Below are 22,970 nucleotides of genomic sequence, written 5' to 3'. Positions count from 1 at the left end.
ATAAAAAGTGACTGGTAGCAGGATACAGATTTAAACAGGGCTGAAAAGTGACTGGTAGCAGGATACAGATTTAAACAGGGCTGAAAAGTGACTGGTAGCAGGATACCGATTTAAACAGGGCTGAAAAGTGACTGGTAGTAGGATACAGATTTAAACAGGGCTGAAAAGTGACTGGTAGCAGGATACAGATTTAAACAGGGCTGAAAAGTGACTGGTAGCAGGATACCGATTTAAACAGGGCTGAAAAGTGACTGGTAGCAGGATACCGATTTAAACAGGGCTGAAAAGTGACTGGTAGCAGGATACCGATTTAAACAGGGCTGAAAAGTGACTGGTAGCAGGATACCGATTTAAACAGGGCTGAAAGATGACTGGTAGCAGGATACAGATTTAAACAGGGCTGAAAGGTGACTGGTAGCAGGATACAGATTTAAACAGGGCTGAAAAGTGACTGGTAGTAGGATACAGATTTAAACAGGGCTGAAAAGTGACTGGTAGCAGGATACAGATTTAAACTGGGCTGAAAAGTGACTCGTAGCAGGATACAGATTTAAACTGGGCTGAAAAGTGACTGGTAGCAGGATACAGATTTAAACAGGGCTGAACAGTGACTGGTAGCAGAATACAGATTTAAACTGGGCTGAAAAGTGACTGTTAGCAGGATACAGATTTAAACAGGGCTGAAAAGTGACTGGTAGCAAGATACAGATTTGAGTGGTTCTGGTGTAGAATGTATCTCTCCGTTGAGTGGTTCTGGTGTAGAATGTATCTCTACGTTGAGTGGTTCTGGTCTAGAATGTATCTCTACGTTGAGTGGTTCTGGTCTAGAATGTATCTCTACGTTGAGTGGTTCTGGTCTAGAATGTATGTCCACGTTGAGTGGTTCTGGTCTAGAATGTATCTCTCCGTTGAGTGGTTCTGGTGTAGAATGTCCCTCTCTCTCTCTCTCTGAGGGATTCTGATTAGCAGAGTATTCTCAAACACAAACACAGTTGTTTTTCACCCGCCTAGCGACCGCCGTTCCCCCCTCTGATTGGTGAGTGGGTCAGAGGGGGCTGTAAATACATCCACTTTGTGATGACTGCAGGTTTTCCCCCTCCAGGCTGGAAGGCTCGCTGGGCAGGCGGCCCGCAGGGGGACGTGGCAGACCCATCCAACTCTGTCTGATCTCAGACATCCCTCTCCTTAATAATATCTACACTGCCATTTGTTACTCCGATATTTCAGAAATAATGATTTTCCCTCTCTAAACAGCTCTGCAATTACAGGGGGACTGGGGAGGGAAGATGATGGAGATAGCATCAATTAGCTGACTGATAGGCCATGTGATTGGCTGATGGGGAGGGGGCTGTGCTCAGGCATTTCCTGGATCTCTGCATCTTTCTCTCTGCATTTCTCTCTCTCTCTCTACCTCTGCCTCTCTCTTTCTCTCTCTCTCAATTCAATTCAAGGGCTTTATTGGCATGAGAAACATATGTTAACATTTTGCCAAAGCAAAAATGAACAGTAAACATTACCCTTAAAAAAGTTCCAAAAGAATAAAGACATTTCAAATGTCATATTATGTCTATTTACAGTGTTGTAATGATGTGCAAATAGTTAAAGTACAAAAAGGGGAAATAAATAAACATAAATATGGGTTGTATTTACAATGGTGTTTGTTCTTCACTGGTTGACCTTTTCTTGTGGCAACAGGTCACACATCTTGCTGCTGTGATATTTCACCCAGTAGATATGGGAGTTTATCAAACATTATTTTTTGAATTCTTTGTGGATCTGTGTAATCTGAGGGAAATATGTGTCTCTAATATGGTCATCCATTTGGCAGGAGGTTAGGAAGTACAGCTCAGTTTCCATCTCATTTTGTGGGCAGTGTGCACATAGCCTGTCTTCTCTTGAGAGTCAGGTCTGCCTACGGCGGCCTTTCTCAATAGCAAGGCTATGCTCACTGAGTCTGTACATTGTCAAAGCTTTCCTTAAGTTTGGGTCAGTCACAGTGGTCAGGTATTCTGCCACTGTGTACTCTCTGTTTAGGGCTGTCATGATGTTGGCCTGTTGGGGAGGTTTATGACCCCCATAAATACCCCCCCGCCCCCCCCCCCCCATTTCTCTCTCTCTACTCTATAGAGTGGACTCTGGAAAAGCCCTTTGTTAACATAGAGATTCTGGGAACATCAAAAGGTGGGAAACGGAACCATATTTCGGTAATCCAACCATTTGAAAATATGCGTTGGTACTTAATGAATATGTCAGATCAGTTGTCATCTGAAACATTATGACTGATGACAGGATGACATAAACTGTATCTTGGAAAGTCTACACATTCTAGTTATCAGATTCCCATGGAATTGTTGTGCAATTTAAATGTTTAAATATGAAACTATTTGTGAAATGATGAAATGTAATTTTTAGCTTCTTAAAACCTCTTGAGGATACCCTAGGATAGGGGGCGCCACAGCGCATTTTGAAAAAAAATCGTTCCCATTTTCAACGGCCTACTAATCAAACTCAGAAGCTAGGGCATGCATATACTTATTAATTATATATGGATAGAAAACACCCTAAAGTTTCTAAAACTGTTTGAATGGTGTCTGTGAGTATAACAGAACTCAAATGGCAGTCAAAACCCCGAGACCGATTGAAACAGGAAGTGGAATTCAGAATTGTGGACTCGACTTCTCATCTTTCCCTATAAATCACACCGTTAACCATGGTTCAGTGAGCACTTCCTATTGCTTCCACTAGATGTCGCCAGTCTTTTCACAGTGGTTTGAGCCTTATACAGTCGAAACTCAGTGAATGAGACTCTTTAGAAATTGGTCACAGGGGATGGGCCATCACCATTATGACGCCGGCGGCCATGTCTACCCCCACCTTTGGAATGGGTTTGAAAGACAATTAAATCATCCCCCTCGAATCTTATTGGCTCTCTTGGTGTTACAGGCCCTGAAGATTAATGTTTTACAACGTTTGACATGTTTGAACGAACCTACAGGCGGGAGAATCATTTTATCCGAAACTTCAGCCCTGCGCACATCGGAGAATTTGGAGAGAGCCCAAGGACGCGCTACCAACAGCAGGCTAATGGAACGTGAAGTATGGACTTTTTCGACCGAAAATACATCTGTTGTGGACCTGGGATGCTTTCTGATGAAGACAACTAAAGGTAGGCGATTATTGACAATATTATACAAGATGAGATGTGACATGCGATTGTGCCAAGATGGCGCCGAGCTCTGTATATTAGCTCATTTTCTGAGTATCGCATCTCCTTTTATCGCAAAGTGTGATTACCCAGTAAAGTTAATTTAAAATCTGGTATGACAGGTGTTCTCAAGAGATATTCATCTATAAATGTTAGATTGACAATATAAATTAAAAAAATCGTTATCGGATAGTAATTTAGGGAATTGTAGCATTGTTTACCGGGACGCATTTGAGGGGAAATTATTTAGTCAACGTCAGACGCCGATGTAAAATGCTGTTTTTATATATAAATATGACCTTTATTGAACAAAAGAATGCATGCATTGTATAACGATGTCCTAGGGGTGCCATCTGATGAATTTTGTAAAAGGTTAGTGCTGCATTTAGCTGTTTTTTGATTATATGTGATGCAAGTGGTTGGTCGGAAAATGGCTATGAAGCTGCTTTTTACGATGGACTCATCTAACATAATCTAATGATTTGCTTTTCCTGTAAAACCTTTTTGAAATCGGACGACGTGGGTCGATTCAGGAGAGGTGTATCTATAAAAAAAAAAAATATATATACATTTTTTATTTTTTAAATTATGATTTTTTTTAATGCTAATTGGCGATATGATTTTTCGCTGGATTTTGATCCCGCTGACGGGATCAGACGCTGGAGAGGTTAATGAGAACGGTTTGTCATAAGAACACCACTCTGCTCACTCAGAGACCCAAGTGAACAGACATGGGTTGTAAACTATGAAACACACCCTTCTTTCACCACTATTTAAACCCGTTAACGGTCATACGTTAAACGGGCTCAGATAATAATCTAACGAAATTAGCATCGTGTTTAATGTGAAGGTGACGATCGACACGCCGAAAGGATGAAATTCGACTATACCAGCCAGAATATAGCACGAGCTTAAAAGTATGGCAACTTGGTATGAACTTTGAACTCTTATTCACTCCAGAAGTGATACCTCCTAGCCGTTGAGTTAGCAGCAGCCGCTGTAAACGTGGGCTAGGAAAGGACGGACGACGTATCCAGTCTAACACACACACCAATACTACAACGTATCCAGTTTGCCACCAGAGACATTCTTCAAAGGACAAGAGATCCCTGCTGGGCAACCCGGCCTTCCATCTACGACCAACCTATTGAAGCGCAGCTCAGAGTAAATATTCCTTGCATTTTCCTTTTCCAAAAGGGCGGTTATCTAGAATGCATAAGATTCTATATTTACGATAGCATAGCTTCTCCCGTTGTTACTCAGTCTTCCCGCTCTTTCATTCAAAACCCAACCCCCTTTCTTTGTGTAACCAGCCGTCATATCTGTTCCGTCCGCTAGGGACGTTTTCCTTTATGACATCATTTGTAATCAATGTATGACCCATCCTGTGTAGATGTAATTCTGTGTGATTATTTAGGTATTTAGTAAATAAATAATTAAACCAATTTTTGTATTGCTGATTCAACTTGTTAGCCAGGGTTCGTGAAGATAACCAAGAATTTACAACTTTCAGATGAGACTGAATAAAGTGACGATTAAATATTGACTACTACTGATGTAAACAATTACCAGGTCTTTAAGAGTTTATTCAGAAGATAACAGCTCCATAAACATTATTTCGTGGGGCCCCGACTTTCTAGTTAATTACATTTACCTTATTAGCTTAATCAGGTAATATCAATTACAGAGAAATGATCTTATAGAATAGCATGTCATATCACTTAATCCGGCATAGCAAAAACACAACAGGGCCAAATAGCACTCTAGTTTGCTCAGTTTTTTTGTTAACTCTTTCCAATGTGTCAAGTAATTATCTTTTTGTTTTCTCATGATTTGGTTCGGTCTAATTGTGTTGCTGACCTGTGGCTCTGTGGAGTGTGTTCGTGAACAGAGCCCCAGGACCAGCTTGCTTAGGGGACTTTTCTCCAGGTTAAACTCTCTGTAGGTGATGTCTTTATTACAGAAGGTTTGGGAATCGCTTCCTTTTAGGTGGTTGTAGAATTTAACGTCTCTTTTCTGGATTTTGATAATTACAGCTCAGTTTCGGGTATTAGCGGGTATTGGCCTAATTCTTCTCTGCATGCATTATTTGGTGTTTAACGTTGTACACGGATGATATTTTTGCAGAATTCTGCATGCAGTCTCAATTTGTGTTTGTCCAATTTTATGAATTCTTGGTCGGTGAGTGGACCCCTGACCTCACAACCATAAAGGGCAATGGCAACAAGCTCAGTCCGATGATGCTGTGACACGCCGCCCCAGACCATGACGGACCCTTCGCCTCCAAATCGATCCCGCTCCAGAGTACAGGCCTCAGTGTAACGCTCATTCCTTCGACGATAAATGCAAATCTGACCATCAACCCTGCTGAGACAAAACCGCTACTCGTCAGTGAAGAGCACGTTTTGCCAGTCCTGTCTGGTCCAGCGACGGTGGGTTTGTGCCCATAGACAACGTTGTTGCTGGTAATGTCTGGTGAGGACCTGCCTTACAACAGGCCCACAAGCCCTCAGCTTATTGCGGACAGTCTGAGCACTGATGGAGGGATTGTGCATTCCTGGTGTAACTCGGGCAGTTGTTGTTGCCATCCTGTAACTGTCCCGCAGGTGTGATGTTCAGATGTACTGATCCTGTGCAGGTGTTGTTACACGTGGTCTGCCACTGTGAAGATGATCAGCTGTTCGTCCTGTCCCCCTGTAGAGCTGTCTTAGGCATCTCACAGTACGGACATTGCAATTTATTGCCCTGGCCACATCTGCAGTCCTCATGCCTCCTTGAAGCATGCCTAAGGCATGTTCACGCAGATGAGCAGGGGCCCTGGGCATCTTTCTTTTGGTGTTTTTCAGAGTCAGTAGAAGGGTCTCTTTAGTGTCCTAAGTTTTCATAACTGTGACCTTAATTGCCTACCATCTGTAAGCTGTTAGTGTCTTAACGACCGTTCCACAGGTGCATGTTCATTAATTGTTTATGGTTCAGTAAACTAGCATGGGAAACAGTGTTTAAACCCTTTACAATGAAGATCTGTGAAGTTATTTGGATTTTTACAAATTATCTTTGAAAGACAGGATCCTGAAAAAGGGACGTTTCTTTTTTTGCTGAGTTTATAACTAATTCAAGTATCTTTAGCGAGATCCTAATTGATATGTCTAATTTTATGTTCCTTTTGATGGCATAGAAGGTCCTTCTTGCCTTGTCTCTTAGCTTGTTCACAGCTCTGTGGTGCTGATGTTTAGGCCGAGGTATGTATCGTTTTTTTGTGTGCTCTAGGGCAACGGTGTCTAGATGGAATTTGTATTTGTGTTCCTGGCAACTGGAAATTTTTTGGAACACCATTATTTTTGTCTTACTGAGATTTACTGTCAGGGCCCAGGTCTGACAGAATCTGTGCAGAAGATCTAGGTGCTGCTGTAGGCCCTCCTTGATTGGTGACAGAAGCACCAGATCATCACCAGATAGGTAGACATTTGACTTCAGATTCTAGTAGGGTGAGGCCGGTTGGAGAATGTTCTAGTGCCCTCGCCAATTTGTTGATATATATGTTGAAGAGGGTGGGGCTTAAGCTGCATCCCTGTCTCACCCCACAGCCCTGTTGGAAGAATTCTGTGTGTTTACTGCCAATTTTAACTGCACACTTGTTGTTTGTGTACATGTATTTGATAATGTCATATGCTTTCCCCCCCAACGCTACTTTCCATCAATTTGTATAGCAGACCCTCATGCCAAATTGAGTCAAAATCAACAAAGCATGAAAATACTTTACTTTTGTTTTGTTTTGTTTGTTTGTCAATAAGGGTGTATACGTGGTCTGGCATATGGTATTTTGGTAAAAAGCTAATTTGACATTTGCTCAGGACATTGTTTACATGGATGAAATATTGGAGTCTGCTGTTAATGATAATGCAGAAGATTATTTCCCGAGATTTCTGCTGACGGATATTCTACCGGAACTATTCAAATTTGTTTCCACTCTTGTGGATTGGGGTGATCAGGCTTTGGTTTAAAATATTAGGGAGGATAATGTTGAAGAGTTTAATTGAGCTGCTTTCTGTTGTTCTTTTTTTCTTCGTGTTTTTCTGTATTGTTTTAGTGTTTCACCATAGTGAAAGTGTAGTTTCTGGTTTTCTGGGTCTTTATGTGTTTTTGTTGGTTTCTCAATTTCTTTCTTAGGTTTTTACATTCTTCATAAAAAACATTTCTCATTGTTGTTAGTTGTTATCTTAGGTTTTCTGCTGATAGGTTAAATATATTGTTCAAGCTTCCTACTGCTAAGTTTAAACCTTCACTATTGCAAGAAAACATTTTGTCTAGGAAGTTGTCTAGGAGGGATTGGATTTGTTGTTGGCCATTAGTTGTTTGGTAGGTTTCTAAACTACCTTCCTTCATTCTATAGCATCTCTTAATAGTATGCAGTTCCTCTGGCTTCGATGCCTCATGGTTGAGGTTTGCTCTGTTCAAGTAGAGTGTGGTTTTGCTGTGATCTGATAGGGGTGTTAGTGGGCTGACTGTGGACGCTCTAAGAGACTCTGGGTTGAGGTCAGAGATAAAGTAGTCTACAGTACTACTGCCAAGAGATGAGCTATAGGTGTACCTACCGTAGGAGTCCCCTCGAAGCCTACCGTTGACTACGTACATACCCAGCGTTCAACAGAGCTGCAGGAGTTGTGACCCGTTTTTGTTGGTTATGTTGTCGTAGTTTTATCTAGGGGGTCATATGGGGGAGGGAATACTGTCACCTCCAGGTAGGTGTTTGTCCCCCTGTGTGCTGAGGGTGTCAGGTTCTTGTCCAGTTCTGGCATTTAGGTCGCCACAGACTAGTACATGTCCCTGGGCCTGGAAATGATTGATTTCCCCCTCTAGGATGGAGAAGCTGTCTTCATTAAAGTATGGGGATTCTAGTGGGGGGATATAGGTAGGATGGAGAAGCTGTCATCGTTAAAGTATGGGGATTCTAGTGGAGGGATATAGGTAGGATGGAGAAGCTGTCTTCATTAAAGTATGGGGATTCTAGTGGGGGGATATAGGTAGGATGGAGAAGCTGTCATCGTTAAAGTATGGGGATTCTAGTGGGGGGATATAGGTAGGATGGAGAAGCTGTCATCGTTAAAGTATGGGGATTCTAGTGGGGGGATATAGGTAGGATGGAGAAGCTGTCATCGTTAAAGTATGGGGATTCTAGTGGGGGGATATAGGTAGCACACAGGAGGACATTTTTCTCTGTTGAGATCATTTCCTTTAGAATTTCTAGCCAAATGTAAAATGTTCCTGTTCTGATGAATTGAATAGAGTGAGTTAGGTCTGCACTATACCAAATTAACATACCCTCTGAGTCTCTTCCCTGTTTCACACCTGGTAGTTTGGTGGATGGGACTACCAGCTCTTTGTAACGTCTCTCTCTCTCTCTCTCTCTCACTAACTATCAATCTCTCTCTATCAAACTATCAATCTCTCTCTCTAACTACCAATCTCTCTCTCTAACTACCAATCTCTCTCTCTAACTACCAATCTCTCTCTCTCTCTCTACCAATCAATCTCTCTCTCTAACTACCAATCAATCTCTCTCTGCCTATCAATCTCTCTCTCTAACTACCAATCAATCTCTCTCTCTCTCTGCCTATCAATCTCTCTCTCTAACTACCAATCTCTCTAACTACCAATCTCTCTCTCTAACTATCAATCTCTCTCTCTAACTATCAATCTCTCTCTCTAACTATCAATCTCTCTCTCTAACTATCAATCTCTCTCTCTCTGCTCCTATTGGCTGGCTGTGCGTATCGAGCAGTGGCAGGGCGCCACAGTGTTTTCAAACAGTGCTCGGGGTGTGTGGCAACACTGCGCTACATCATCATCCTCCCTCCCTACGCCTGCTGGGCCCTGCCGTTTAAAATGACACTTCCGTGCCCACTCAGCCACGATGCAAAATGAACATAACCCACCACATACTGTAGTTACTGCTCAGTATGGCTGAGGAGCATGCCTAGTGACATTTATAGTCTATATGCTATTGAGCAGATCCACTTTACAGGCTGTGGTTCACTAGGGATGACAGTGTAAAGCTGTGGGTCACTAGGGATGACAGTGTAAAGCTGTGGGTCACTAGGGATGACAGTGTAAAGCTGTGGGTCACTAGGGATGACAGTAAAAAGCTGTGGTTAACTAGTGTCGTGTCTTTGGGGGTACCATTAAACGGAAGATATGTTTATCAATTAGCTCCCTGTAATTATTATCACGCGATTAAACTGATTAATCGTTTAATTGTAATTAACTAGGAGATCGGGGCACCAAGGAGAATATTCAGATTACAAAGCTATAATTTTCCTAATATAACTTTCCTGTACTATAATATTATATTCTATTATAGTATAGGCCGATTATCTTCTAGTTTCAATGGTGTATTTTACCTCTAGTCCAGTCTCATTCCAAACGTCGTAAATTGTTGTATCTGCACGAACCCAGTCTTTACTAAAATCATCCATACATCAATTGTCTTAAAATCATTTATTTACTACACTAAGTAATTAACAGAAAAACATACAAACAGCAACTATCGTCACAAAGGATTGGTAGAGGAATGTGCCCTTGTGGGCTAAACAGGCAGGTCGGCCTGTTGAACAATGGATCATAAAAGGTCAGCTGTGGCACACAGAGTTCATTAATATTAACAATTGACAATTGAAGGCTCACTCATTCGGGAACAATGGCAATCAATATATATTTACGCTCAGTGTGTCGTTCTGATTCTTGTTGGAGAGTAGTTCTGATGGAGAGTCTCTCTCTCGGTTAGAATGGATCTTTCAAAGCGACATTCATTAATGTCGTCATCGAATGGTTGTTTCGTTGGTCTTCGCGTTCGATGATATAATTTACTTAGCTGCAGACTAATAATTAATATCAAAGACTTGTTCTTATTCTGTCGGTATCAATAGTCTAAAAGTTAACCACGTGGTATGGTTCACTTTCAGTAGAGGAATTAGATGGTAGAACCTATGTGGCCACGGAGTGTAGGCCTGGTCTCAAGAAATGTAAATCCGGGGGTGTTTTATAGTGCCCATAGAACAGGCTTGTCAAATGATGCCTGGTCCTGTATGGGTCCCTGGGGGCATGCCTATGACTGAGTTAGATTTGGTTACAGAAATACAATTCTATCACATTACATCAGTACATAGCATCTCAATGTCTTACAAAAGCTTTATCCTTATGAATACATTATATACAACCATTATGATGCTATTATATAAACAGTTTTATGGTAATATGGCTATATTGTCTCTTCTGAGTATCACAAAATTGTACCAAGCGGATCAGTTCGTAGCTGGATTCTTCACCAATCTTCCATACCTTCTCCAGAACACAAAATGTCACTTGGCTCTCCAATTCTATGAGTTGGAAGAATTTCCTGTGTCTCTCTATGGGCCATGTGGCCAGAGACTCTCCTGGAATTTTAGAGTTTTTACGACCCTTTACACACAGGGTGGATTGGGTGCAAAAGGGAGGGGTCAACTGTCCTCCCTGTACCAAAAGAGGCCAACGTCATGACACTAGGGATGACAGTAAAAAGCTGTGGTTCACTAGGGATGACAGTGTAAAGCTGTGGTTCACTAGGGATGACAATGTAAAGCTGTGGTTCACTAGGGATGACAATGTAAAGCTGTGGTTCACTAGGGATGACAGTGTAAAGCTGTGGGTCACTAAGGATGACAGTGTAAAGCTGTGGTTCACTAGTGATGACAGTGTAAAGCTGTGGTTCACTAGGGATGACAGTGTAAAGACCCTACCCTGCATAGGGACCTACCCAGGGTGAGAGTGCAGAGAGAGATAGAGACAGCAGTTGATGGATGACTGGAGGGAATCGTTTGGAAGAAGAGGACTCCTGGAGAGTGTGCATTCTGTTCATGAAAAGCAGAATGCAACCTCATTTCACCTGATCTATCTGTAGTTTCCTCCCGTCTTATTCTCATTGCCACTTCTCTCTCCTGGTCCTCTCCTCTCCTCTCCTCTCCTCTCCTCTCCTCTCCTCTCCTCTCCTCTCCTCTCCTCTCCTCTCCTCTCCTCTCCTCTCCTCTCCTCCAGAGGGAATAGAATACCTTGGCCTTATGTAGACTAACTGATGTCTCCTGATGTCTCCAGCCAGCTGTAATCACTACACTACCAGATGTCTCCAGCCAGCTGTAATCACAACACTACTTAAAACCAGATGTCTTCTGATGTCTCCAGGCTGCTGTAATCACTACACTACTTAAAACCAGATGTCTCCAGCCTGCTGTAATCACTACACTACTTAAAACCAGATGTCTCCAGCCAGCTGTAATCACTACACTACTTAAAACCAGATATCTCCTGATGTCTCCAGCCAGCTGTAATCACTACACTACTTAAAACCAGATGTCTCCAGCCTGCTGTAATCACTACACTACTTAAAACCAGATGTCTCCAGCCAGCTGTAATCACTACACTACTTAAAACCAGATATCTCCTGATGTCTCCAGCCAGCTGTAATCACTACACTACTTAAAACCAGATGTCTCCAGCCTGCTGTAATCACTACACTACTTAAAACCAGATGTCTCCAGCCAGCTGTAATCACTACACTACTTAAAACCAGATGTCTCCAGCCAGCTGTAATCACTACACTACTTAAAACCAGATGTCTCCAGCCAGCTGTAATCACTACACTACTTAAAACCAGATGTCTCCTGATGTCTCCAGCCAGCTGTAATCACCACACTACTTAAAACCAGATGTCTCCAGCCTGCTGTAATCACTACACTACTTAAAACCAGATGTCTCCAGCCAGCTGTAATCACTACACTTCTTAAAACCAGATGTCTCCAGCCAGCTGTAATCACTACACTACTTAAAACCAGATGTCTCAGCCAGCTGTAATCACTACACTACTTAAAACCAGATGGCTCCTGATGTCTCCAGCCTGCTGTAATCACTACACTACTTAAAACTAGATGTCTCCTGCTGTCTCCTGCTTGCTTGTCGCACACTTGACTTGAACCTTTTCTCTGCTCTTTAGCAATGACAATACATATTCATGTAATCCATATGGATAACTGTATACGTGCACGTTTATCAGTGTTTAAGGCAATCATTTTCCCTCTTTAATGTGTTAAACGCAAAAGTTTGGTTCTGACGTCAGAGAGAGCTGGTTGATTCACATTGAAGTTGGATTTGTGGCCAATATTAACTTCCACAGATTCACAAAAACCACCTCCTCCTCTCTGAGAAAGAGAGAGACAGACAAAAAAGAGACAGCGAGATAGACAGAGAGATAGAAAGAGAGACAGAAATAGAGAGACAGACAGAAATAGAAAGACAAACAGTGAGAGAGACAGAGAGAGAGGGGGGAGAGACGGGGAGGGAGAAATAGAGAGAGGGGGGAGAGACGGGGAGGGAGAAATAGAGAGAGAGGGGGGAGAGACGGGGAGGGAGAAATAGAGAGAGAGGGACAGACAGGGTGAGACAGAGAGAGAGAGGGGTGAGACAGAGAGAGAGAGAGGGGGGAGAGACAGGGGGAGGGAGAAATAGAGAGAGAGGGGGGAGAGACAGGGGGAGGGAGAAATAGAGAGAGGGACAGACAGGGTGAGACAGAGAGTGAAAGACAGACAGGGTGAGAGAGACAGAGAGACAGAAAGTGAAAGACAGACAGGGTGAGAGAGCGAGAGAGAGAGACAGACAGACAGAAAGTGAAAGACAGACAGGGTGAGAGAGAGACAGAGAGAGACCGAGAGAGAGAGTGAAAGACAGACAGGGTGAGTGAGAGAGAGAGAGAGAGAGACAGAAAGTGAAAGACAGAGATGGTGAGAGAGAGAGAGACCGAGACAGAGAGTGAAAGTCAGACAGGGTGAGAGAGAGAGACAGACAGAGAGTGAAAGTCAGACAGGGTGAGAGAGAAAGAGACAGACAGAAAGTGAAAGACAGACAGTGTGAGAGAGAGAGAGAGAGAGAGCGAGAGGGAGAGAGAGAGGGGGAGACTGTACCCACCACTAGAGGGCTGTCAACGTCTACATATAATCCACTTCTGCTCTCCCCCTCTCTGCTTCCCTCTAAATGTGATGTATTTATGGTTTTCTGCCTGTTTCTTTCTCTGTGTCTGCCCAGCGTGCTAAACAAACGTCTAGGTAGATGAGGTAAAGTGTATTTAGGTCAGACAACCTCTTGCTGAACTAAGGGTTAGTGGAGTGTGTTAAAGTCAGTTTCCTCCTCTCCTTTCCTTTTCTATTTCCTCCATAGTGCTCTCTTGGTCTCTGTGTGTATACCACACCAACACCCTGCACCCCCCGCCCGCCCACCGGCATGCCCCCCCTCCGCCCCCCTCGCCCGTCCACCCACTGGGCACGCCCCCCCTCGCCCGTCCACACACTGGGCACGCCCCCCTCGCCCGTCCTCCCACCGGGCACGCCCCCCCTCTCGCCCGTCCACCCACTGGGCACGCCCCCCTCGCCCGTCCACCCACTGGCACGCCCCCCTCGCCCGTCCACCCACTGGCACGCCCCTCGCCCGTCCACCCACTGGGCACGCCCCCCCCCCGTCCACCCACCGGGCACGCCCCCCTCCGCCCGTCCTCCCACTGGGCACGCCCCCCTCGCCCGTCCACCCACTGGGCACGCCCCCCTCGCCCGTCCACCCACTGGGCACGCCCCCCCTCACCCATCCACCTACCGGCATGCCCTCCCTCCCGGCCTCCATGTGATTCAGCAACTGAACTGCAAACAACGTTTGAAACATCTGTCTGTCTGAATAAAGAGGCAGCAGAACTGGGGCAGCAGAGAACGGAGAGTTATAGAGAGAGGCAGCAGAACAGGGGCAGCAGAGAACGGAGAGTTATAAAGAGAGGCAGCAGAGAACGGAGAGATATAAAGAGAGGCAGCAGAACGGGGCAGCAGAGAACGGAGAGTTATAAAGAGAGGCGGCAGAGAACGGAGAGTTATAAAGAGAGGCAGCAGAACGGAGCAGCAGAGAACGGAGAGTTATAAATAGAGACAGCAGAACAGGGGCAGCAGAGAACGGAGAGTTATAAAGAGAGGCAGCAGAACAGGGGCAGCAGAGAACGGAGAGTTATAAAGAGAGGCAGCAGAGAACGGAGAGTTATAAAGAGAGGCAACAGAACGGGGCAGCAGAGAACGGAGAGTTGTAAAGAGAGGCAGCAGAACGGGGCAGCAGAGAACGGAGAGTTATAGAGAGAGGCAGCAGAACAGGGGCAGCAGAGAACGGAGAGTTATAAAGAGAGGCGGCAGAGAACGGAGAGTTATAAAGAGAGGCAGCAGAACGGAGCAGCAGAGAACGGAGAGTTATAAATAGAGGCAGCAGAACAGGGGCAGCAGAGAACGGAGAGTTATAAAGAGGCAGCAGAACAGGGGCAGCAGAGAACGGAGAGTTATAAAGAGAGGCAGCAGAACAGGGGCAGCAGAGAACGGAGAGTTATAAAGAGAGGCAGCAGAGAACGGAGAGTTATAGAGAGGCAGCAGAACAGGGGCAGCAGAGAACAGAGAGTTATAGAGAGGCAGCAGAACAGGGGCAACAGAGAACGGAGAGTTATAGAGAGGGGCAGCAGGGAACGGAGAGTTATAAAGAGGGGCAGCAGAGAACAGATAGTTATAAAGAGGTGCACCGTTCCACCATGCTCATATCAGCTTCTCACAGTAAGCACATGCCTGGTTGACTGGTAAAGGGGGGAGAAAGATGAATGGAGAGAGACAGGGGGGGAGCGAGAGAGAGAGAGAGAGTGAGAGAAATCATTATGAGCATCATGTGACAAGAAAACAAGGTCTCGGCAATGTGATTTTCCTATTAGCAAAGTTCAAGGGTCAGGAAGCCTGGCACTTCTACACCATCTGTTAGAGGAGCTATTTAAAGCCTCTCTCTGAGTGCAACAAGATCTCACTATTTAATTTCAGTATTCAATGTTTGTCCGGGGGGGGGCTGAAGAAGGGTTGACTGGTTGACCCACATCCAGTTTAGATAGGTCCTAACACACACACACACACACACACACACACACACACACACACACACACACACACACACACACACACACACACACACACACACACACACACACACACACACACACACACACACACACACACACACACACACACACACACACACACACACACACACACACACACACACACTCTCTCTAAGGCTGCGATTGAACAGGTCTTCCCTGTGGCTCAGTTGGTAGAGCATGGTGTTTGCAACGCCAGCTTGGTGTTTGCAACGCCAGGGTTGTGGGTTTGATTCCCACGAGGGGCCAGTATGATTTTTTTTTTTTTTTTTAAATGTATGCATTCACTACTGTAAGTCCCTCTGGATAAGAGCGTCTGCTAAATGACTAAAACGTAAATGTAAACAGGCAGCCCAATTCTGATATTTTTTTCCACTAATTGGTCTTTTGACCAACCAGATCACCTGGAAAAGATCTGATGTGATTGATCAAAATACACTTCTCCAGCGTGCCATTGGCCATAGAAGGTGAGCATTTTCCCACTGAAGTCGGTTACGACGCCAAACTGCAGTCAGGTCAGGTCAAGACCCTGGTGAGGACGACGAGCAGACAGATGAGCTTCCCTGAGACGGTTTCTGACAGTTTGAGGAGAAATTCTTCGGTTGTGCAAACCCACAGTTTCATCAGCTGTCCGGGTGGCTGGTCTCAGACCATCCCGCAGCTGAACAAGCCGGATGTGGAGGTCCTGGGTTGGCGTGGTAACATGTGGTCTGCGGTTGTGAGGCCGGTTGGACGTACTGTCAAATGGTAGAGAAATTAACATTCAATTCTCTGGAAACAGCTCTGGTGGACATTCCTTCAATCAGCATGCCAATTGTACATTCCCTCAAAACTTGAGACATCTGTGGCATTGTGTTGTGTGACAAAACTGCACATTTTAGAGTGGCCTTTTTACTGTCCCCAGCACAAGGTGCACCTGATTAATCAGCTTCTTGATATGCCACACCTGTCAGGTGGATGGATTATCTTGGCAAAGAAGAAATGCTCACTAACAGGGATGTAAACAAATCTGTGCACACAATTTGAGAGAAATAAGCTTTTGTGCATATGGAAAATGTCTGGGATCTTTTAATTCAGCTCATGAAACATGGGAACACCTCTTTACATGTTGGTTGGGTTTATAGTTTTGTTCAGTAGAGATGTATTTTTGGGGGGTTTGGCTAGAGTTACGCTAACCCGTTCGCAATCCCTTTAGCGTTGCTTGCTAGCTTTCTGGCTAGCTACAGAGGTTAGCTGGATAGTTAACTACAGTAGTTAGCTACAGAGGTTAGCTGGATAGTTAGCTACAGTAGTTAGGTACAGATGTTCCCTGGACAGTTAGCTGGATAGTTAGCTACAGTAGTTAGCTACAGAGGTTAGCTGGATAATTAGCTACAGTAGTTAGGTACAGATGTTCCCTGGACAGTTAGCTACAGTAGTTAGCTACAGAGGTTAGCTGGATAGTTAGCTACAGTAGTTAGCTACAGAGGTTAGCTGGATAGTTAGCTACAGTAGTTAGCTACAGAGGTTAGCTGGCTAGTTAGCTACAGTAGTTAGCTACAGAGGTTAGCTGGATAGTTAGCTACAGTGGTTAGCTACTGCCATCAGTAGTTGTTGTGTTATCATATTTTGCCTATTCCACCGTTTGTAGAAACGTATACTGGCATTTGAATATAGCGTGGGGAAAAGGGATTCCGGACACACTGTGGACACCGTAGACACATTTAAATGTAGGTGTAGATGCATGACGCCTTGGGATTTCACGATCAGAACTCTACAATCAGAATATTAAAACTGCATGAAGTGTCAAGTGTAGACAGGGCCAAGAGAGGCTTGCGTCCAGGAGATCAGGAGCAGGGCCGTGCTGTGTAATGCTAACGTTACTCGCTCCGTGAAGGTTAAACAACTGAATCCTACAGACGAAGAACCATATATGTGACAATTTTTCCATTTTAAGATAATCAGTTATTTTTATATTATTAATTGTGTGTACCACATTAGGTGTTTTATGGTTGACAAATAATTCACCATACTCATATCTTCCAACAACAATTGATATTTTTTTGTTATTTCAAAAAATACTTTTTTTATTGCCGTTTTAATTTTTAGAATGTGGAAGAACAGTATATCTCCAGTGATGATTTCAGTTTGTGGAAGAACAGTATATGTGACATTTTCCATGACACTTGTAAGATGTCCTTTTTTAACACCTGATATGATGTTTTAAGTACTTTCAAGTGCAGATGCCCTTCATGTAAATAACTTAAATGCAATATGTAGTTAATTCATTTGTATGGAGGTTCATTTAAAGGTGGTCTATCAACTTTAGCACTGATGACTTTTCTTAAAAGTTGAGTCATGAAATCTTAGTCTCATTTAAAATGAAGCCCTCAATGTGAACATACCATAGAATAACTACAAAAATAGAATTCAATCAAAAGAAGCACAACTTCTACATATCAAATATGGATCAATGTGATGTGCCAATATGCAGGTCCCTAAGGTCAATATTACAAAACGTTCAGAAACCCATTCTCTTTGCGTTTAACACTATGATCAGCAATTAAGTTTTGAATTGCGTTAAACCCATGCTAAAGGCAAGAAATGTCCTGTACTGAGGTGACAGCAGTAAATAAGTATTAACTGCTTAGAGTTGATGCTAAATGTGGTGACAGAGAGACGTACTGTGTATTGTAATGAATAACAAAAGGGAATCAAGATCAAATGAATACTCACATACTGTATGTGATGACTTGTTTGTTTTTAATTAATTCAGATTTAAAAAAGGTTCAAATGATCACACACAAAATCATTCTCAACAGAACACATTGTACATAACATTTTCTACACTAGGAACAACATCTTAAAATTAAATTAATTCAATATATTGTGCTGGTTGAAATCATACACAAATTGATTCACATAGAAAATTCCTACAATAGGGGTGACATGTTTTCTGAAATGTATTCAGATTCAACATACTATACAGGTTCAGGGGATCATAAACTCACAGAAAAAACGGTTAATTATGTAGCTTGGTTTAACATCAAATTATTCACTCTGCAGTGATTTATAAAAAGAGCGTGCAGCAGCTGGCAAGTAGTTGAGCATGGTCATCAGATCTTGGTACTTGTTTTTTTGATGGGCAGAGGACTCTCATATGCTCTAGGGTAGTGGCTTGCAAAATAGGGAGGTTGAGGTGTAGCTCCTTGTTTTGGTTTGGAGATCAGCCACGATTTCCATCCCTCAAATAGACTGTGGCTCTGTCTGGCGTACAGATTCCAAGGATCCTCAACTGAAATTACAACAGAAACATTTTAAGTTCCTGACATCAATAAACAACTTTCACAGTCAAGCACTAGGATATTTTATTGTTAGAACAACATGTTGCATGTTGATGATGAATGTTAGTAAACTATTCTCTGTGCAATACCTGTGATATACTGTCATCGGATCTTAGAATGAGCCAATGTTTGCGATCGATTCCTTTCCCAATACCTGTGACTTTTAACCACCTCACTGAGGTGATCTGTAGTCCAGCTGGTCGCTTGAGGACAGAATCTGGAAGGTGCCTGAAGTCTTCACATTGCATCCTCATCACCTTGAATGGTTTTGCTGGTTGTGCTTCAAGTATCATCTTTGAAACATCATCAGGTGTATGAAGGACTGACACCTTGCGCCTCTTCTCAATGGTGGCAAAAGATCGATCACAAGGAAGAAAAGAATGACCAGAGACCATGAACTTCTGCTCAACTTGGGTAAAGTAACCCATAGAGATGAGCATCGACATCAGATTGAGCATCCGCCAGTTGTTATTCTGCCCACAGCATCTGTCACTGAAGATGATCAACTTGCGCACCTCTGGTTTGGGGAGTGGCGTGAATTTTGTCTTCACCCACTTCAATATGCAGCTTGCTACCTCAATGGAACCTCGGTGTGCAATCCCCTCATGCCAAACACACATGTATGCAGGATCTTCTTTTCCAAGTTCCTGGATGCAAAGGTTAAAATTTGACAGCTGCCGCTGGTAGTAGACATTGGAGTGGGTCAGATTAGGGGTGTACATCACCCCCTGTAGATCCACAGAAATGACATGGCAGTCAGCATTGGCTTTAGCCCACTCAGTGTCACTTTGAAGCTGTGTGTAGGCCTTTTCGGCTTTTCGATGGTGCAACTCACTTTCAACTGCAATCTTCCTCTTCTCCTCTTCAGATGTTGCTGCTGACATCTTAGTGAAGAATGCGTCACATTTGCCACAGGTGTCACTCCTGGGTTGGCCGAAATTGAGACTCTGCTGTTTGAAAATGTCCCTATAAACCCAGAATTTTGCAGATGATGTGGTATTCTTCTCTTTGTAGAGTCGGTACATTCGCAACAAATTCAGATCAGGGCTGAGGTATTCTCTGTGTACATCCCCCTTCATCCGAGAGTAGTGGTTCTGGGTTCTTGGGAAAGATAAAATGTGCTCCTTGATGCCCTCTTTCACTGTAGCATGTATCCGATGTGGCCTGTAAGGAGACAACAAGATGTTGTTGAACTTGTATTCTCTCAATGGTCTAGGGACCTGCCTTAGAGTGCAACTGTGTCGCTATAACCGGGGTACAAATCCCGGTCACGCCATTGCCGTTTGTGGCCGGGGGGTCCTGTAGGGCGGCGAGAATTAGGCCAGTGCCGTCCGGTGGGAGGGGGAAGGTAATCGGCACTCAGTCCTCAATGCTCAGGTTGTAGTTGGACAGCTTAATTACCATCATTTTGTTTAAAAGTAATAAACATTTCTATATTTTTGTTTCAGAATTCGCTATTCATCCATTCGATACTCTATGTTAATGTTTAGAAGATTGTTTAGAGCACTGCTATAGTGAAATAATCCAGGCTGGAATCCATAGCGCATTACCTATTGCTATGCTTCCCTCTTCCATCTTCTAAAGGAGACCTAGCCTCAGTAGCCTGATCTGGAGACCCTGCAACCTCACCTGCCTCAGCTTGAACTCCTAACTTTTCCTGAACAACCTGACCAAAACAATTACATTTCAATTAGCAGGTTCTAAAAAAACTAGTACAAAGAATACAATATGTTTGTAATTGATATTCATATAGACATTAATTCATATTTTCACTTGCCTGAAGACGGCTGTTGGTTAGCTGGAACACAGACATGAAAGTGACCTTGCACACATTCAATCTCTGGCCTGCTTGCTGTACATGGTATTTGAAGGTTTGTTTCCGTCGTTTGTTCTCCTTTGTATCCTCAGGTTTACGTCTCCGTTTCACCTCATGCTGCAATAAAAATTGACAATGATAAATTCAGAATTTAATATACTGTAGCACATTCAGGGTATTGCTTGATCAGGACCTCCATCTTTCACACACTCCCAACCTATACACAGAATGAGTTTGTGTTGCACCATTGTGTAACACTGCACTTTTAGAGTTAACGTTAATGTAAGTATCATTACTGTCAAAGTTAAACTATGCAAGTGTTCAATATAGCTATTATAATAATAGGAGTTTTGTCCTATTTCTAACCTGTTCTAAGCCGGAGAGAATCAACGCTTGTTGTTTCTCGTATGGGACAGTGTAGAAAGTGTTGAACAGATGCAGCTTGCGCTCATCAGTCAACTTTCCACAATCCTTTCTGCACGTAGTGGAACACGCACTTCCCTGCAGGATACAGTGTAACGTTACATATAACTAGCTAGCTACTGTAGCCATGTCGAATCATCCGGTGGATGGAGAAAAAGTAGCTAGCTATGTTTCTTCTATAATCTAGCAATAACATTTGTAACGATAATGTATAAGTTAGTAGCCAAATCGAACTTTAGCTAATATGTTTTCTCTATAGTTACAAATTAGACAACCCAGAACATACATGTTAGTTACTGTACTCAATAGCTAGCTAGCTAGATTGTTTGATATACGGTTCTTCCACATACCTCTTTTGGACAGCTTTTTCCAGTTTTTTCTTGACCCTTACGATTTGTATAGGGTTTTCCCGCATCCCGTAAGATCTTCCTTTGCCTGTCTTTCCATTCTTTTAGTTTAGTTTTACGTTTCTTTCCCACATTTCGGCGATTTTCATCAGCAACAGAAAAGTTGTGCGCTTGTCCGTCCATTCTGAGTGGTGCACATAAACGGTTATTCCACGAGAGCCTATCTTTAAATTAAAAAAATATTGTTAATTAGCGCGTGGAAAGCTTGTGAAACCGGTTCACTATAGAAAAAGGCTGTCCAATAACGATTTTTCATGTATATCTCTTTTTTTTGAAAAATGTCACATATATGGTTCTTCGTCTGTAGGATTCAACTGTGAACAACCCCAGAAACTCTAGGTTGACCTTCACCAAGCCCCTAGACCAAGACGCCTCCCTGGTGTCTGACTCCGTCCGACTGGGAGAAAGACCCAATAGGATTCCATTCAGAGACCAGGACATTTAACTTACATTTACATTTCATTTGATATATCAGTAATTGCTTTCCATTGACTGGAGTGTCACCTCTGTCTGTCTGCCTGCATGCCTGCCTGCCTGCCTGCCTGCCTGCCTGCCTGCCTGTCTGTCTGTCTGTCTGCCTGCCTGTCTGCCTGTCTGCCTGTCCCCCCGTCTGTCTTTCTGCCAGTCTGCCAGCCTGTCTGTCTGTCTGCTCGTCTGTCCATCCGTCGACCCATCCGTCCATCCGCCTGTCTCTCTCTCGCTCTAATCCAGTTGACATGCACAGCATAACGGTAACATTAGAATTATATGACTGTCAAGCCTCCATGAATGAAAAGCGGTCAGATCAGAACCATGTTATAACACCCTCATCAAGACATCGAGATCAAGAGGGGGCTGGGATGGTGGTGGTGGTAGTGGTGTGGGTGGTGTGGTGGTAGTGGTGGTGTGGTAGTGGTGTTGTAGTGGTAGTGGTGGTGGTGTGGTGGTGGTGGTGGTGTGGTAGTGGTGGTGTGGTAGTGGTGTTGTAGTGGTAGTGGTGGTGGTGTGGTGGTGTGGTGGTAGTGGTGGTGTGGTAGTGCTAGTGGTGTGGTGGTGTGGTGGTGTGGTAGTGGTGTGGTAGTGGTGGTGGTGTGGTAGTAGTGGTGTGGTGGTGGTGTGGTAGTGGTGGTGGTGGTGTGGTAGTGGTGTGGTGGTGGTGTAGTGGTGGTGGTGGTAGTGGTGTGGTGTGGTAGTGGTGGTAGTGCTAGTGGTGTGGTAGTGGTGGTGGTGTGGTGTGGTGGTAGTGGTGGTGGTGTGGTAGTGGTGGTGGTGTGGTAGTGGTGGTGTAGTGGTGGTGGTGGTGTAGTGGTGGTGGTGGTAGTGGTGTGGTGGTGTGGTAGTGGTGTGGTAGTGGTGGTGGTAGTGGTAATGGTGTGGTAGTGGTGGTGGTGTGGTAGTGGTGGTGTAGTGGTGGTGTAGTGGTAGCAGTGTGGTAATGGTGTGGTAGTGTGGTAGTGGTGGTAGTGGTGTGGTGTAGTAGTGGTGGTGTGGTAGTGTGTGGTAGTGGTGTGGTGTGGTAGTGGTGGTGGTGTGGTAGTGGTGGTAGTAGTGGTGGTGTGGTAGTGGTGTGGTATTGTTGTGGTAGTGGTGTGGTGGTAGTAGTGGTAGTGGTGTGGTAGTGGTGGTGGTGTGGTAGTGGTGGTGGTAGTGGTGGTAGGGTAGTGGTGTGGTAGTGGTGTGGTAGTGGTAGTGGTGTGGTAGTGGTGTGGTGTGGTGGTAGTGGTGTGGTGGTGGTGGTAGTGGTGTGGTGGTAGTGGTGTGGTAGTGGTGGTAGTGGTGGTGTGGTAGTGGTGTGGTAGTGGTG

The 22,970-nt window shown here is 44.0% G+C and overlaps 2 protein-coding genes across 6 annotated transcripts in view; both read right to left on the bottom strand.

The window, feature by feature from the left end:
* Positions 1-22,970, bottom strand: part of LOC106560617 (lipoma-preferred partner homolog) — a 591,662-nt gene that overhangs the window by 97,731 nt on the left and 470,961 nt on the right. The gene's annotated exons all lie outside the window — the stretch shown is intronic.
* LOC106569332 (uncharacterized) lies at positions 17,944-20,309 on the bottom strand. Of its 3 annotated transcripts, XM_045687987.1 has the most exons (3): positions 20,092-20,309; positions 18,696-19,705; positions 17,944-18,492 (listed from the first exon to the last, which is right to left on the bottom strand). In XM_045687987.1, exons 2-3 carry the CDS (start codon positions 19,618-19,620, stop codon positions 18,314-18,316), a joined length of 1,104 nt encoding a protein of 367 aa, XP_045543943.1. In that variant the 5' UTR covers positions 19,621-19,705; positions 20,092-20,309; the 3' UTR covers positions 17,944-18,313. The 3 variants fall into 3 exon arrangements, with proteins under 3 accessions (XP_045543943.1, XP_013996048.2, XP_045543942.1); XM_014140573.2 differs by having other exon boundaries at positions 18,631-20,309; XM_045687986.1 differs by having other exon boundaries at positions 18,696-20,309.

This window comes from Salmo salar, chromosome ssa10 (assembly GCF_905237065.1).
Source record: "Salmo salar chromosome ssa10, Ssal_v3.1, whole genome shotgun sequence".
NCBI classification, from domain to species: domain Eukaryota; kingdom Metazoa; phylum Chordata; class Actinopteri; order Salmoniformes; family Salmonidae; genus Salmo; species Salmo salar.
Note: the sequence above shows the minus strand (reverse complement) of the source record. Positions and strands in the feature narration are given on the sequence as shown.